The sequence below is a fragment of the Accipiter gentilis genome, chromosome 22 (assembly GCF_929443795.1).
Source record: "Accipiter gentilis chromosome 22, bAccGen1.1, whole genome shotgun sequence".
Classification (NCBI taxonomy): Eukaryota; Metazoa; Chordata; class Aves; order Accipitriformes; family Accipitridae; genus Astur; species Astur gentilis.
The window spans coordinates 26351031-26368065 of record NC_064901.1 but is presented as its reverse complement, the minus strand read 5'-3'; the positions used below and the strand labels follow the sequence as shown (position 1 = coordinate 26368065).

At 42.7% G+C, this 17035-nt stretch overlaps 1 protein-coding gene across 4 annotated transcripts in view; it reads left to right on the top strand.

Moving 5' to 3' along the window:
* Positions 1–17035, top strand: part of LDLRAD3 (low density lipoprotein receptor class A domain containing 3) — a 120878-nt gene that overhangs the window by 25687 nt on the left and 78156 nt on the right. For all 4 annotated transcript variants that reach the window (XM_049825980.1, XM_049825979.1, XM_049825978.1 and 1 more), the window contains exon 2: positions 15788–15934. In XM_049825980.1, coding sequence (XP_049681937.1) covers positions 15788–15934 — 147 coding nt within the window. The remainder of the gene's footprint in view (positions 1–15787; positions 15935–17035) is intronic.

Below are 17035 nucleotides of genomic sequence, written 5' to 3'. Positions count from 1 at the left end.
GATGGCAGATGCTCTTCAAACTCAGTGGTTTGATTCGGACAGTGCCAACAACTAAATGCTTTTAGGTTAACTTTTTTTGAAGCTTGCTGCCCACCTGTGGTGGAGTTTATGCAACTGGATAATAAGAGGGAAGACAGGAATTTATAGTCAGGGTTGGAGAAAGATGGGGCTATCAGCTCTGATTTAGATCAGCTTAAGCTGTTGAGGAGATGCACCTTTAGCTCCTCACAGCTATGTACAAAAAGCAGCTCTGGTCAGTTTGACATAGCGCTTCTGCCACTGACCAATAACATCATTCCGTACTGCCGTCATCTTATGTATTTGGACTCTAAGGTGTCTGGAAGCACAGAGGTTGGGGTTTTGCTTCGTTTTTTTCTTCACTGGGTGCAACATTCTTCTGCCTACTAGTTAACAATTTCTGTTTATAGGTTGTTTTCTGTAGTGCGTAGCTCTTGCTTAAACGGCATTCATTTGCAGAGGCTGATTCTGTGTGTGATCTGTGTGGTGGGACAGAAGACTGCAGAAATATTAAATATTCTTAGAAGTGCTGAGTGGCTACTCATTGGAGAAGGGACAAGGTGATACCTCTTTAGCATCCTGCTCAGGGATGAGACTGGCATTTTCCTTCATAGTTACTGCTTTGCCTTTCTCTTCCCCTTCCACATTCTTGTGTTACTGCATATTTGGGCGGTTTTGGTTTTGTATGCTGGGATGCAGAGATGGATAGTGTGTGCAGTATCAGCTACCAACTCCAAAGGACTTCAGTGCTTTTTATGCCTCTAAGTTACGGCATACTTTGACCACTGCCATAGTGAAACACTCCTAGAGCAACTGACATTCTAGAAATCTTTTTTTTTTTTTGCAAAGAATTAATACTGACATTTACAGCCTCACAGTTAACTGCTGCCACTCCTTGTGGTTAATTCTCATTGGAGCACCCTTTAAGTCATCGTTGTATGGCACAACAGAACAGCTTGAGGTAGCACTTGCATGTGGGGAAATAAACTAATAGTGAATTCAGTTGTTTTCTCCAGACAGAACAACTGTGGGATTTTTCTTACATCGGATGTGACGCCTAAAAGAATCTACCCAGCTAGTAAGGCTGAATACCCCTTAGTTTGCACAGTTAACTGCCATCTCTGAAGGCCCCTAAGTACAAATAATTCAATACATGTTTTTAAGCAAGAAAATGTGGTTAACAGCAGCCTTTTATGACCTCTTGCACCTGCATACTGCAAAAAAGTCCTTGCAGAAACAAGTCTCAAAGAGCAATTAAAAACCTTTGATCTTTGAAAGTAAATGTTCAGATTCTGTGATTGGGAAACTTAAACTTAATTGTGCTGGGTAGGTTTTTGTTGACATGGAGTATCATGTGAGGAAATTTAAACCTAGCCTCTTCCAAATGTTAGAAAAACAAACCAAAAAAACCCCTGAAGTGCTTGTTGTTAAATGGAATTTCTGTACATCAGTTCTGTTGTTGTAAGTTATTCCTTTAAATTTGATTAATTTTGGACTATGAATTCACTTTTGTTCTGGACTTGCAGCTTGCTAGCTATTGGTTGGACAAATGTTTCTTTACCAGCACATCTCAAATGTGTGTACCTGAACTAAACTGACGGGATTTCTAATGATTCTGCAGCCACGCTGCAAAACACCAAATATAACTTCAGTTCAAACTTTGTTGTTCTGTATTCCTTTTCTTGCCCTTCCTGTCATTTAATTGAATGATACGTTCTTCTTTAATCTTGATGTTTACTTTGTACAAGATTTACTGTCCAGTTCTGCCATTTGTCCTTACCAGTTTACACAAACTTATGATTTATACGGGGTGATGCTGTCGGAAGTATCCTGTTGCCAAGGGAAATGTTAGACAAAGAGGTCTGTGTTTCCTGAGAGAATAAATAGCTAAAACCTGGGCATAACAGCAGAAAGTAACTATACACAGGTCTGTGTATAGCAGTTTGGTTTCATCTCGCATGAATATTTAAAGGCTGGATTTACGGGTGACTGATTAGGCCCTGCATTCTGAGAGCATTTTAAAATTTCATGTTTTGTTGGGTTTTGCAGAGAGAATGTAATTGTCTCAGCAGCTAGTGAAATAAAGGCAAATTTGTGCTGAATCCCTAGGAAAGATCCTTGAATAAACTAAAACTTATTAGCAGTACTCCTTCCACCTTTCAAGGTGTTTATCTGTCGATATGAGACTGTATTTCTTTTCTTTCCTCCCTATCAATAGGCCATTCAAGATTAGTGCTCAGACTTCTTCCTGTTGAAGAAAGAAGGTAAGATTCAGCTTGGAAATCTTATCACTAGGTGGATGTTGGCCATGAGTACATTTCTCTTACCGTATCTTATCAGCAGAGGAAGCAGTGAGATGAGGCTGGTGGAGGAAGAGTTTCAGCAGTAAGAGTTGCTGTAGGCAGAGGAATGTAAACATCTCCCTGGCTGTGATTGGTATCATTGAACTTTCCAGCCAGCTCCCCCTGCTCGCCCTGATAAAAGATGGATTTGGTTCCTGCGGTGGGTCAGACCAGCAGCCAGAGCTGATGTTGCAACTTGCAAGAGTCCTGTTTCTTTAGAAAGTATTTCAGATATCTCTGTTGCAAGTAAGCTGGCATTTAAAAGCTGTGAATATCAAGTGGTTTTTATCTTCCAAAATGATGGCAGGTAGTAATTTGAGCATGAGGTCTACAAATCCAAGATTTTCTGTGATCATACACGGAGGGGAGTTTGATATAAGGATTTTGATATTGATGGTAGTTTGGGACATGAGAAGCAAGGCTGAGATTATTTACTCTCTATTTACTCTCTTTACATCCATGCCCTGTTGAGAATAATTTAGGCTGTGTTTTCAGGGTGACTAATACCAAATGACCAGATAACGCAGGCTTGACGCAGACAACATATCTGTTCAGTTTGGTGAGATGCAGCAGTGTTGTCTGTGGTAGGACAGATGATACTCTTACTGATCATAAAGTTTACCAAGGCAAAGTTAGGCGTCCTTCCCTTTTTTTAAATCCAAGCTGTTAAGGTATAACTGGCAGATTAATCTGAGGTTCTTCACTGTGTCGGATACTTGTACTTTTATTCATCTGACGCTAGTTATGGTATAACTTGATCTACTGTCTCTTCAAAATATGGTCTGAATCTGTCCAAGAGGAGGATAATATACCTAACTGTATCATAAGGGTGCTGCAGAGAAATCTTTCCTCAAAGGTAGAGAGGCTGAGCAAAACAAGATAAAATACTCTCTTCTGAGATGCTAAAACCAATTATCTTTTCTGTCTTCTGTACGTGTCTGTAGTTTGTAATGTGATCTGTGAGGCAATTTACTATCACCCTTTGTTGTAGGGTAGCCGGTGTGTAGTGATGAATGTATTACATACAAGGTTCATGAAGAAGTTGGATTCTTTTCTATATACACAGATTCTGTCTTTTGTCAAGAAGTGTGTGGAAAGTTACTGAGTATGGCGGGTATAAAATCAATAGGATTCATTTTGCTTTTAGCATGTTTGAGTACAGAAATTACATCTTCAGGTTTTTTTGTTCTTTCTTGCTGTTTTTGCTGCCACCCCCATCAAGATGCTCAGTTGCATTTTTTTGATGTGTATTTATATCATTTACCTTTTTGCCACCAGTACTCTCATGTTCTTCCATCATATTAAAGCTTGAAGTTAAATCCAAAAAGCATGGATTTCTAGCCAGGAACATCTGGAAAAGCATTATACATCAGACACTAACCTGGTTGCAGTCAAAGCAAATTTTCATGCAGCAGTGTCTTGGGAACCAAGCACTGTGATACTCTAGAAGGGTCTAAGGCAAACTGTGGGTGCGAGTCAGGACAGGAGAACCAGAGCTGTTTCAGAAACAGGCAGATCACAGCCTGTGAAGATGACTATTGTTTCCTGATGCTGAAGCTGAACTTCCAAAAAATCTATTTCAGTGCAGGACTGTGCCTTCTACCAAGAAGTGGAAAGGCAAGTGGTCCTGTTAACGTGCTGGTGTTTGGAGTAGAGCTGACAACGTTGCTTTGGAGTGGTTTCAAGGGAGGGACGCCACTGCCCTGAGCCTTAAAGCACTGTGTTAAAGGAGGTATCTTCTGAAGACTGAAAGCTGCAAGTCAGTGGTTGTCACCCTCTGCTGTTTGAAAGCCTTAATGGTCTATAATTAACTGTGCACCCTGCCATATCGAAATCCAAAACATGAGCTTCTCCCAGTGCAGCAGGAACTAAAAGAATCCCCCCAAATCTGCTGGTCTTACCATTTCACTTTTCTTTGCTAACTATGCACATTACTTCAATAAATTGAAGATCCTGTAGACTGCAGCAACCCCTTCTGTTTCTCTCCTCATTCTGCTTAGCAAGATGTATGAACGTATACCTGGCTTTAAGCTGCAGGGAAGTTAAAGTGATTAAGAACCTGACTGTGGAGCTGATGCGGAGACAGTAACGGGTCAGCTTTCCTCTGTCAGAGAGTAGGTTCCTCCTGGACTCAGTGTTCCTGCGGGGTCAAGGTGGTGGTGGTGGGGGCTGCCTGCTTTTGTTCAGTTGCACTGCTGTGGAATATTTTTTCGTGACAGTGTCTTCTGCTCTTTTGGAAGATCAGAAAGAGTAATAACCTGTGGGTAAAATGAAATTATTAGAAGAGAGTCACTCTTCAATAACCTGAAGATGACAATTGGTGGAATATGTTCTTTGTACTTCAGATTTTTATTCTGGACTGTGTTAACTTTCTGTTTAAGTGCCTGGAGATAATAGTTAAGCTCTTCTGAGAGTATGAGGAACATGCAATTAGGGAAAATGTTTCCATTCCAGAGGCTGTTAATTATTAGAGGGTTCTGTGTAAGTGCATGCTCCAATTCATTGCACAGTAATGGTTTTCATAGTTTGCTTAAAATCACCGCAGGGGGGAGGAACTGGAGAGGAGTATGAGATAAACAAAACAATCCTAAATTTGGAGTATTGCTCTCGCTCTAATGGGTTGGGTGGATGAGTCAGTCTGAGTTGGTCTTCTGCTATAAGTTATCTCAGAGGATTGAGGGCAAGCAGGATGAGGAAACTCTTCAGTAAAGATAACCATTTACTCACGTGGCCATTATAGTCAAAAGAAAGAAGTTGGGGTCACATACTGACCCTTTTTGCCATGAGTAGCCAGGAGTCTCCCCTAATCAAAATTAGGGAGAAAAGTAGCTGTGTGATGACTCTGTTGCCTTGCAAAGGATCATAAACATTATTCACCAGGGGATAAGAAGGGCTCAACTCCATCATTCCTCTGTTCCTGTCTGGAGAAGCATATGCACCTCTTTGAGTTAAATGCTTAAATTCATAAGTGAATGAATTGGACTCAGTCTCGCTGCTGTCACACTTCAGGCATGATCTCTGTGTTTTCCAGGCAGAATGTCAGCTTGGCCTGGTCATCAGGAGACTGGAGTAGTGGTGGGACACACAAGCTTGTTATTTCCTCCTTCACCCTTACCTCCCATTTAATTTCTCTTGGGTACAGCTGTTTGATAGAAACACTCCTGTTTGACCCCTGTTGGCAAGTAGTTACAAGTCTATTGCTAAAGCAGAGACTGGGTTCATGGAATCTAAATTCTGTCCCAAGATCTGTTGTAGGTCTTGTGCACTATTGTGTGTAAATTCTTTAGTCTTTTTCTGAAGACAAAAATAATGTTTTTCCTCAGGGTGGTGTTATAGCAATACATCCTTCAAAGATATTAAGAGAAAGATATATTTACCTCTGCCGCTTCTGTAAGTAAGCAATCTGCGTAACTTTAGTTTGGATAAGAACAGCGTGTAATCTCCATTTGACCTTCTTGCTGGGGAATGCTTCTCTTTCAAGGTGCACCCAGTTCAGTAATCTAAATAAGTATGTCTTCTGCCTCTCGCCTCCTCCTTTTTCTGTTTAAACTTGTACTAGTTTGGAGCTGTGTTCACTCTGTCTTGTTAATGGCCCTTAGCCTGTTTCTCTTCCACCACGCTAACTGTGCTGAGAGCCCGCAGACCTAGCAGATGTATGTATTTTTGGTGTGTACTCAAGCAGCTGCACTGGAGACAAGCAAATGTGGGGGCTCTAGTGAAATGCCCAGTCCCCCAAATATAGAATCCCGCCACAAAGACTGTAGGATTAAAGTAAGCCTGTTCACCTTGGCTCACTTCCTGCAGATGGTGTTGCAAGAAAAAAAGCAAATGGTTGTTAAATATAATCTTCTAAATCATTCCCTCATTAATTCAGGTGCTTGCATGGCAAAGTGCTGAAATGCAGCCACCTACTATAGGGAATGTGCCAATTGCTTAAACTACCACTATAGGATATTTAGAAAAAGATAGTCTATTCTATGCATATTGTGTCATTTATGGTGGAGATCATGATGTGTTAATTGCTCTCCAGTTCCATAAAGACAGCTTTTGCTGTGAGGAATTAATGGATGAAGGATGGGCACCAGATAGTAGTTTGTGTTCCCCGCCACTGTAGTTTTTCTGTCTAAATAGAAAGAAGCTATCCTTTTTAGTGCTCTAAAAAGGGTTTTTCCATTGCCTTTGATGTGCCTCAGTAATAGCTGGTGTTTAATTGGAAGTAACCAGAGGAGTTTCTGCTTTTTTGACTAGGCCTGATCCATTTTAAATCTTGCAATATATTCACTATCTAGCATTTTCATCTCATGGATCACAGCTGGAAAACTGAAGGAGAGGAAGTTGAACCTGAACAGTGAGAACCTGAGCAGTTCCTTGAATAATCACTAATTTACCTGCTGCTTTGGTGAAGAAACATTTTTGAGCACTTGTATTGCAGTGGGGCTGTCAATATGCCTTTACAAATAACCCTCATAACTTCTAATGTTGCATAGGCAATGTAATCATCAGGCAGTTTAAATGAGGATAGGGGGAGAATAGGGATTAAAACTGTTCAAGGAGATTTAAGTTGTCAGATAATCACTGGCAGGTGTCCTTTACTAGTGACAGATGGCTTAGGTGTTGTCAGAGGCTTTACAGCAGAGCACAAGAGAGCTTGTCTTATTCTTTGCTTCCCAAAGCCAGCCTGAATGTGCACTGGGATGCTTTTCTTCTGTTCTGGCATGGCACCTCTGCAGTAGTGCATAGGAAAGCAAATCAAGCTAAAGACTAGCATTTATGGGGATTTATGAGATATGCTTATAAACATGCAACTGCAAACAACTTTTTGGGTGATAACAGAGGTCTTTAAGAGATGGAAAGTAAACTTAGCTCTCATTAGCTGGATATTCATGGATGGCACGGCATGTGGGAGGATATGGGCAGGTATCTAGAGAACTTCTCACCTCCAGTGGCTTGGAACTTCACTCCCAAACAACTACAGAACCCTCATGAAGTGATAGAATATTTGAAAGGAAGATGCTGTGGCTATTCCAGGGATGCACAACTTACTGCACTGTGCTGGTCCCTGGCCAGTATCTACCAAACACTGCTTGATATTAGGAAGCACCCTCAGGGGGAAGAGAGGGAAAACAGAGCGACAGGCACCATGGCCACCCCAACCCCAGTGACAGGCACTGCAGCTAAACCAGAGAACCAACCTGTGCCAGTATCAGTCGCCTCTGTATGGAAGAAGAAACGCACAAAGAAATCGGTTCACTTAGTGAGAGATGAAAGTGAACCAGGGTCATCACAAGAACAGAAGGAAGAGGCAGAACCTGAAATAATCACCCGATCTCTATCCCTGAGTGAGTTGCATGACATGCAAAAAGATTTTAGCCGCCACCCAGGTGAGCACATTGTTACCTGGCTGCTCCGATACTGGGATAATGGGGCCGGTAGTTTGGAATTAGAGGGTAAGGAGGCCAAGCAGTTGGGATCCCTGTCTAGGGAAGGGGGCATTGACAAGGCGATTGGGAGAAAACCACAAGTCCTCAGCCTCTGGAGGCGACTTCTGTCAGGTGTGAAGGAAGGATACCCCTTCAAGGATGATGTTACATGTCGCCAAGGCAAGTGGACCACCATGGAGAGAGGTATCCAGTACCTGAGGGAATTGGCCGTGCTGGAGGTGATTTATAATGATCCAGAAAATGAGCAGTCACCCACAGATCCAGATGAAGTCCAATGCACGCAACCCATGTGGCAGAAGTTTCTACGAAGTGCACCACCAACCTGTGCCAACTCATTGGCAGTAATGTCCTGGAAAGAAGGCTGTGGACAAACTGGCTGTCCAACTCCGGCAATACGAGGGAAGTCTCTCTTCCTCCCTATGGGCCTGTGTCTCGGCTGTAGAGGAATTGTCCCCGGAGTTCCAGCAATTCAAAGTGGAGATGTCCTCCTCCCCACCTGTACAGGCCCGCATCGCAGCTATTAGGAGTAAGTGTTCCTCTGTCCAAGAGAGAGGAGAGAGAAAGTACACAACCTGTGGTTTTACCTGCATGACCATGGAGAGGACATGAGGAAGTGGGATGGAAAACCTACCTCAGTCCTAGATGCACAGGTACGGGAGTTGCAAGAAAAAGTGATCAGAAAAGAGGATTCCTCTTGGAAAAAAGCCACTCCAGTTTCCCACGAGCAGTCCCCCAGATGGAGTAGAAGGGCTGATCTCATTTCTGATCCTCTTGAAGGGACTTCTGATTTACGTTTGCGAAAAGTGAGTAACGGATACTCTAACCAGGAAAGGGACAACCGGGTCTACTGGACAGTGTGGATTCGATGGCCTGGCACATCAGACCCACAGGAATATAAGGCTCTAGTGGACACTGGTGCACAATGTACCCTAATGCCATCAAGTTATAAAGGGGCAGAACCCATCTGTATCTCTGGTGTGACAGGGGGATCCCAAGAGCTAACTGTATTGGAAGCTGAAATGAGTCTAACCGGGAATGAGTGGCATAAACACCCCATTGCGACTGGCCCAGAGGCCCCGTGCATCCTTGGTATAGATTATCTCAGGAGGGGGTATTTCAATGACCCAAAGGGGTACCGGTGGGCCTTTGGTGTAGCTGCATTGGAGACGGAGGAGATTGAACAGCTGTCTACCCTGCCTGGTCTCTCTGAGGACCCTTTGGTTGTGGGGTTGCTGAGGGTTGAAGAACAACAGATGCCAATTGCTACCATGACAGTGCACTGGCGGCAATATTGCACCACCCTCCTCCCACTGTCTCTCCTGTTCTGAAGGACGGTTACAACAGATGGAGCCCCAAAGTCATGGACTAAATAAAATTGATGGACACATTAGAGGGATGGCCCATAGACTAAGGGAATGCTATTTGTGTGGGGGGGTGTCCATATATATATGTATAGAAGACAAGGAAAGTGGTGGTGATTAATGGGAAAATGTAGGATCTGGGCATGATGTAGATGGTATAGAATAAGGGGTGGATAATGTCCTGGGTTCAGTAGGGGTAGAGTTAATTTTCACAGGAACCTGGGAGGGGGCACAGCCACGCCAGCTGACTTGAACTAGCTAAGGTGCTATTCTATACCATGTGCCATCATGCTCAGTATATAACTGGGGAGTGGGCTGGGGGGAGGCTCTCAGCTTTCGGTGGGGAAGTGGCAGAGCATTGGGTTCCAGGTAGTGAGCAGTTGCACTGTGCATCACTCGTTTTGTATATTCTTTTATTACTACCGTTGTTGTTGTAGCTTCTCTTCTTGTGTTGCCCCAGTAAATTGTCCTTATCTCAACCCTTGAGGTTCCGTTTTTGGTTTTTTTTCTTTTCTCCTTTCTGATTCTCCTCCCCATCCCACCGGAGCAGGGTGGGAGGAGTGAGCGAGCGACTGCGTGGTCCTTTGTTACCAGCTGGGCTGAAACCACAACAGGGTGATAACAAAGGTGTTTATTTAAGAGACGGAAAGTAAACTTAGCCCTCATTAGTCTACTTTCCTTACCTGTTTGGTGCTGTTAATGGGCAATCTTTTTATGCCCTAATACTTGCATTCGGTATGGGACCTTCCTCGTAAGAACTAGTGCCCAGTTTTCATTTTAACAATGGGTAAAATGTAGTAAAGAGGTTGACTTAAGTTTGTTGCCGCAGACTCCTTGGGTGGCTGCAGGAGTCCTGACTTTGATGTTCTCTCAGAAGCACAAACTGACTCTGCCTTCCGTTTCAGTACAGTGAGTGTTAAGCCAAGTCTACCCTAATTCCACTGGTATCTAGCTGACAGCATACTTTTATTGCCAGTGAAATTTATGCATGCCCATGTTAAACTGAAGTTTATAAGCAAAGCATAACGTTTGGAGTTTCTTCATGCTCAGTTTTGAATTCTTCTAGGTGCATCATCTGCATTAGTAGATGTCTGTAAAGTAGACGTGGAGTGAGTCAGATGCTTCATGTCAACATAAAGAAGTATGTTAAGATACATCTGTCCTTATCGGCTGATTTACAGAAGCAACTGGACCTGGATGTAAGCATTTGTAAATAGTTTTGCAGTCTCTGAGGAATCAAATCTTCTAATATCCTACCAGTCACTTAGCACTGCTTATTTGCCATCTTCTAAGATGACGGAGGGAGATCAAAAAGTGTTTGTTCAAGTCTGCCATTATTACTCGCTTTTCTTTAGTTGTGATATGTTTTGCTGGTGAGCAAATATTGGCAGGTATTGAAGGTATGTCTTTTTGATGCAATCTGGCTGCAAATTCCAGCTACTGAATTGTTCTAGTCCCTCTCCTTTTGTTTTCACAACACACTGCAGATTTTGGTAGAGTGAGAACAGATTTCTGTTGTGCTGAAATCAAACCTGGTGTGAATTTACACATGGCAAGGGGATAAGCAGAAAGAAAGAATGAATTTATTCAAGTATGGAGCATACTGTGCGCATTGTGTGATAGGAAAGTATCATGAGTACTCCTTTGGTCTCAGAGCTACATACCAGCCTGGATCAAAATAATTCTCTTCACGTTTGAAAAACTTTAAGCAGTGATCCGTTGAAAGTATCCAGTGAACATCCCAGGTTTCCCACAAAACATGTGAAAGGTTTGGCAGCGAAGAGTTCATGCTTCATCCTTGGTGATAGATCTCTTTGCAAAGAGGCTGAAGTTCTTGGCATTGTTCATGAGGGTGTTGAACACGTTAAGTGTCATGTGTTTCTTCCCCAAAACCTCCTTGGGCAGGGTGACTGCCTACTGCTACCGATTACATTTTCTGATACAGAGACAGCAGTGTTATCACTAGTGATCTGTTCTGTAAGGTGCACGGTTCTTTGGAATGCTTTCAGGTAAAGGTTTTTTGTGAAAGATATCCTTGACTTGGTTTCTTAATACAGTGTGAAGTGCTCAGTATGACTTATCCTTTTATTTATTTTTCCCTGATTCTTTTTCAGTGAGTATTAAATATTTAGATGCTAACATTTTTGGAAGTGGCTGCTAAAACAGATTGACTTTCCTTACTCAGTCCCCTTCTAAGTGAAACACGAGTCCCTTTTTTTATTCAGCCCAGATGGTATACTTCTTAAAGTGAGCAATGTGTTGCAGTGAAAATGGACTGCTTCTTTCCCCTTCTTCCCTTCCTCCTTTACTTAAGATCCGTATAGCTCATATTTGGGTTGAATTCAAAATTAGTCAAAGAGGCTGCAGGGTAAATATGTCAACTATTGGAAAGCCAGCTTGAAGGAATTTCTGCCCCTGCCAACACGCGGTATAGCAAGTTGGCTGCACAAAACCTGACATCTGTATGGACCTTATTAGAAAAAATGGACAAGATGATCTAGTTTGGTCCTTTCCATGTCGTGAATTGTGTGTGTCTGTAACACTGCTCCTCCTCGTGTGCATGCACAGAGCCCCCCTGAGTCATGCAGTGGGCTGTGCGCTAAGTGGGCAGGAACATTGCATTCCTCAGGGTTGGGAGGCGATGACTGCACTGAGGATTTCTTTGAGGGTTTTTACATCCGATAGAGGAGACTTGCAAAGTGAAGGAAGGAAAAGGAGCAATACGATTTAAAACAGTTCCACATGTGCAATTGTTTTGACAGTTCTTTATCCACCAATGGATTTTTTGGAGATGGAGTAATGCACGTAACAAGTTCCTGGATGCGTTGACTATGGCTCTCAAATTTCTGTCTGTAACCTGCAGCTCTCTTTAGCAGCTGATGAAGGCCGTGTTTTAAGTGAAATAGCTGTTGCTTTGAAATTGGATTGAGTCAGAGTTCCGTGTTCCCATTCTGCAGCAGAGCTTGCGTAGGGCTGTTGGCAAGTAACTTGATCTGCCTATATCTTTTGTTTCCTGTTTGGTGAAAAGGGTAGTAATACATCCTTGCTTTAGAAGAAGATTGAGGATAATATATTGTATGCCAAAGGTAATCCTATAAACAAACAATTTACTGGGTAAAAAATAAAATTTGGTATCTGTTCCTGGAATGCTGCTTCAATTCAGTAGGGTAGAAGCATAGCTTTTATTTAAAGGAGTTGTTAAAAGTCACAGGGACTTGAGAGCTTTTTTTGAGGGGTAGTTTCTTGGTTTCTGGCTTTTGCTTTTTGTAACTCTAAAAATTTCTTGAATGGTTTGGCTTGGTCTAAGTGTTTTCATTAAAGAAGCGTGGAGATCATGGGTAAAGCTTTTCAGGCAAGATAACAGCATTAGATCTGACAGGAGCTGAACTGCGGTTATTCTGCACAGGAGGTGTTAAAGGTATCCAGTTATCATGTTTCCTCAGGAACACTGTGGTGCTTAGGAGGGAGAAGACAGTTCTGTACTTAGGGCAGGTATCTGTCATTCTTAGCGAGCTACTTGCCCAAGTCTAGGAGAGGTCTCACTTAAGTGTTGACAGCAGGATTTTTCATATTGAATAGGTGCAGCTTCCATGTGGAAGTGGAGTAGGTTGGATGCAAGATGTAAAAATGAGGTTAGACAAGAAGGTAGCGCAGAGCAACAGAGAGAGATGCCATAAGAATGACACCTTTTTGATGTTGCTACCTAAATTTGTACTGCCTAGGTGCTTAGGCTCTGAGAGAGCAAAAGCCTCTGTAATTCCTAGTTCTCTTGTCAAGCTTGAAATAGCTCTGGTTTACATCAGAGATTTATTCTTAGCCAGGACATTTCAGTTTTCTAATATTTGAGACCTTGTAAATTCTCTCTAATAAAAGGTATGACAACTACCAAGAAAGTCTTCCCATGGTCCCATACTGACCTGAAAGCTATTTCATGGGGTAAGCGTGGAGAAGGGTGTTAAGTTCTGCTGTTGAAGCTCTTGGATGCTTTATAACAAACTTGAGAACATGGCGTATTGGCTGTGCCTTTACGCTGCAGAGAATACCCAGGTATCTCATCTGTTTCATATCTTGATCTGGTGACAGCATGCCGTAGTCTTGTAATACTGTGGTAGGTTTTCTCCAGTGGCCGGCAGAGGTGTTAGCAAACAACTCCCAGTGTGTAATAATAGAAGGTTGTGTAATGCTGATAGTTTCACCCTCTGTAGCTGTTGGAGAGTGGTGATTTTGATTTGGTGATTACTTACTAGGTACAGGTCAACGATACGAAGACAGATCTGAATGTGTTCAGTCACTGGTTTAAGGAAAAAACCAAGCCAAACAAACAAAAAAAAAAAAACCCACCCTTGCTGGTTGAACATAGAACTGCAGAACTTAGTTAACAAGTGATGCTGTAAGGCTGCACTAGCCCAGGGGTGGTTAGCGACAGCGCTGTATCTGTTCAGTGTTTCATGGCAGGACTAGCCGAGGACAAAACGTTCCCATTGCTGGTTCAGATTTAGGGACTCGGGCATGAAGCAGAGTTGAGTACAGCGTTTCCCCGGGAGCTGTTGGCAGCAGGGAAGGTGGGGCCCGAGCGAGCTGGAGCTGAGCTGCTTCCAGCGTGTTCTAGGCTGCAGCCTTTTGCCATTGCAGCGTAGAGAGCAAACCCGTTCTATCTCGATCGGAAGCACAGTGATGCAGGGAATGAAACTGAAGTTTGAATGAAACTGCTAAAAGCAAAAAGATGTCAAACTGGCAGCTGCAGAGCCTGGCCTTGCTTTTTTGCTGGCTCTCACTTTCTTCGGTTCTCCTGCTGTAGCACCTTACAGGTGGCTTTGGGTGTGTGGCCAGCGGCTGAGATTGCCCCATCTGCCTCAGAAGACCTTATTTCCACCTTTTTCTGAACTATCTTGTCCTTTAACAGGGCAAATTTCCATTAAGGTATCTGTTCTCTGCTGGCAGATTCTCAAAACAACCCCAGGAGACTCAGCTATTTGCAAGAAAAATTACATTTGAGAGGAATATGTTGTCTGGGGCAGACATAGGCATAAAAAAAAAATACCTCCCTGAAGCATTCCTATCATGTCTTTTGAAACAGTAATGTAAAACATAGCAGTTTTGCCAGTGTCAGGGATGGAGCATTTTGCTACATTGTGGGGGAGGAAGGGAACGATCTGCATTTGGCTGCTTCAGGAGTTTCTGGAAAGCCTCATGCTTAGAGGCTCGTTTTGGCAGCCGAGTTCTCCAAAGATGCCTGTATGGAGCAGGTTCTTCCCTGGGACTGCAGGAACAAGCTAGGAAAGGGTCTTCCCTGAAAGTGCTGATCCGGGGAGCTGTGATCTGCTCTGTGGCCTCTGTAGCGCTGAAGAGAGGGACACTCGCCACGCCGTGTGTATAGAGCTTCTCCTCGCCACGAGAGCTTGGCTGGACTCCAGCAGGGGCAGGGAGCAAACTGGTGTGGGGTGGGCAATGGAGGGAACCGGCTGTAGCTCTGATACTCCCCTAGGGTGCCAAAAATCAGGCAATTATCCTCAAAATGGGTAAACGACAGGTAAATGGTTAAGCTGCACGTTGGCTTTATTTGTTCTTCCCGGTTTTGAACCGTGAAGATATGCGGGCAGGCAAGGAGGGGCATATTTTTGTGACACCTCCACCCTTATGTGGGAAGGTTTGTACTTCTCTTTTTTTGCCTGGTCAAGTGCATGTTGCCTAGGACTAGCCTGGAATGTGTCAGAGGAAGACGAGGGGAAGGATGGTCTTTCTCTCACCCTCTGCCTTGTCTTGCAGCTTCCCCCCGGCTTGACAACATGACGTGCCATTTTGGTGCTTATTAAAACCATTGGGTATCATTATCTTCCTTCACTAAAGTTTTTGTTTCTGTGATATCTGCATTCTAAAAACAATGCACAAAGTGGGAAACGTGGTAGATTAAAATGGCTGACTAGAGCTGTGTTTAACCTTGCAGGCAAATCTCTAGATTTCCCTCCTGCACAGTTCTCTTGATCTCTGGTATCCTGCCACTAAACCCCCTCCACTTGGCAGACTCTTAGTGCGCCAACTGCCTTACTAGCCTGTGGACAGATGTGTGCCAGGAGACTATATTAACACCAAGAAGCTCAATTCTCACACTGATCAGCAGCACTGTGTTTAAAACTTGAAAACCTAGTATGAATTAGTCAATGTGTAACCTAGTTCCTAGCCCTTAGGTAGCAACAACAACAAAAAATTATTTTGCGAGCTAAGTACTGATCTGACAAAAGCATGGGAGTATGGAGCTGAGTTCTTGTAGCCTCGTCTGTTTTGCTTGTGTTTAGACAGACCCTGTGGAGAGATTTTTTTTTTTTTAACAAAATTTGCTTTGACCTGAGGATCCATAGAAGGCTGCATGTATGCTCCTAGAAAGAAAAAACAATCTGTAAGATGGGGAGTATGAATGTAGAACAGGTAAAACGATAATTTAGGAAAAAGAAAGTGCTACCAAGTACCATACTCAGGATGCTGATGGGGTAATGACAGAATAACCAGGGTCAATATCCATTTGCCTCATCTTCATTCAACCACTGATAAACAGCTTGCTCAGCGACTGCTTTTGCTGTTGTTTTTTTTAAAATCCCCTGTAAACTTCCCTCATTTTTGTTTGTTGCAGAGAGCCAACTGTTGCCTGGGAATAACTTCACAAACGAATGCAACATTCCTGGAAACTTCATGTGTAGTAATGGGCGCTGTATCCCAGGGGCCTGGCAGTGTGATGGGCTGCCGGACTGCTTTGATGACAGTGATGAGAAGGAATGCCGTAAGTGACCATTGCTATGACCTTAACATGCTTAATATTACAAGGCTTGGCTAGGTAGTGTTACCAGTGTGTTCTATAGTATGTATGAGGTAAGTAACAAAGCTACTGCCAGTTTCTTAATTTAGCTATTGTTAGAAAAAAAAAGGAGAGCCTTTCTTATTACTTCGGGTCTTTAATGTTCTTCAAATTGTCCAGTACGGCACTGGGTAGAAGGTACCTAAACCCCTATTCACAGATGGATAAATTGAGACAGACTGGACTTAGAATTATTCCAGTGGAAGAGTGATGCTCTGTGATTTTTAGGGATCCTGTGTATACTGCTTCAGCACACTGGCCAAGTGCTATAAGTTGACCTTTACTACCATCAAGACTAGTTCCTTTCATTTCAAAATTGTTAACTGTATCCTGTTAACTTAGTTCTCCTCTGTCAAAATGTAATTCCTAACCCTTTGAAATTTCATACAAACTTTCTGGAAAATAGACCAAATGAATTGGTTAATAATGTTTACATGTTTTAATCCTTCATACAGAACTTCCAGTTCTACAGAGCTAAAAAAATGTCTGATCTGTTTTTCCTCTTTGATTTCATCTTTTTCTTGGCATTAATTAAGCTTTAGTTAATGTTATTCGGCCATTAGTTAGCATGAACCTTTGTAGCCTACACATTTTACCCAGACAGCAAGATTATGCTGCAGCATAACACTATGATTTGAAATCCAGCTGGGAGTGAAAAAAATCTCAAATTTCATGTGATTCTAGAGTGACTGAGAAATTTCTGAGAAGTTGCTGCTTTTTGTCTAACCAATGTTGCTCCTTTACATATATACTTTATGAAGGTTTTCATTAAACTTAAACAGAATAATAAGAAGCTTACCTTTCCCAGGACACTTCTAAAACATCATTAGCTTCGCTTATGGAGCAGAAGGAAGAAAGAATAGCTTCTTCAAAATTAATGGACTAGAAATACCAACTTTTGTTAAATGCACTTGCTTTTTTTAACTTGTTGCCTCTTCTTTAACCCTGGTTATAGATCCCTTTTAAAATAAGGGAGCTTTAATAACTGTGTTGTGGAAATCTCCATACACAGTTCGGGTAAGTCAG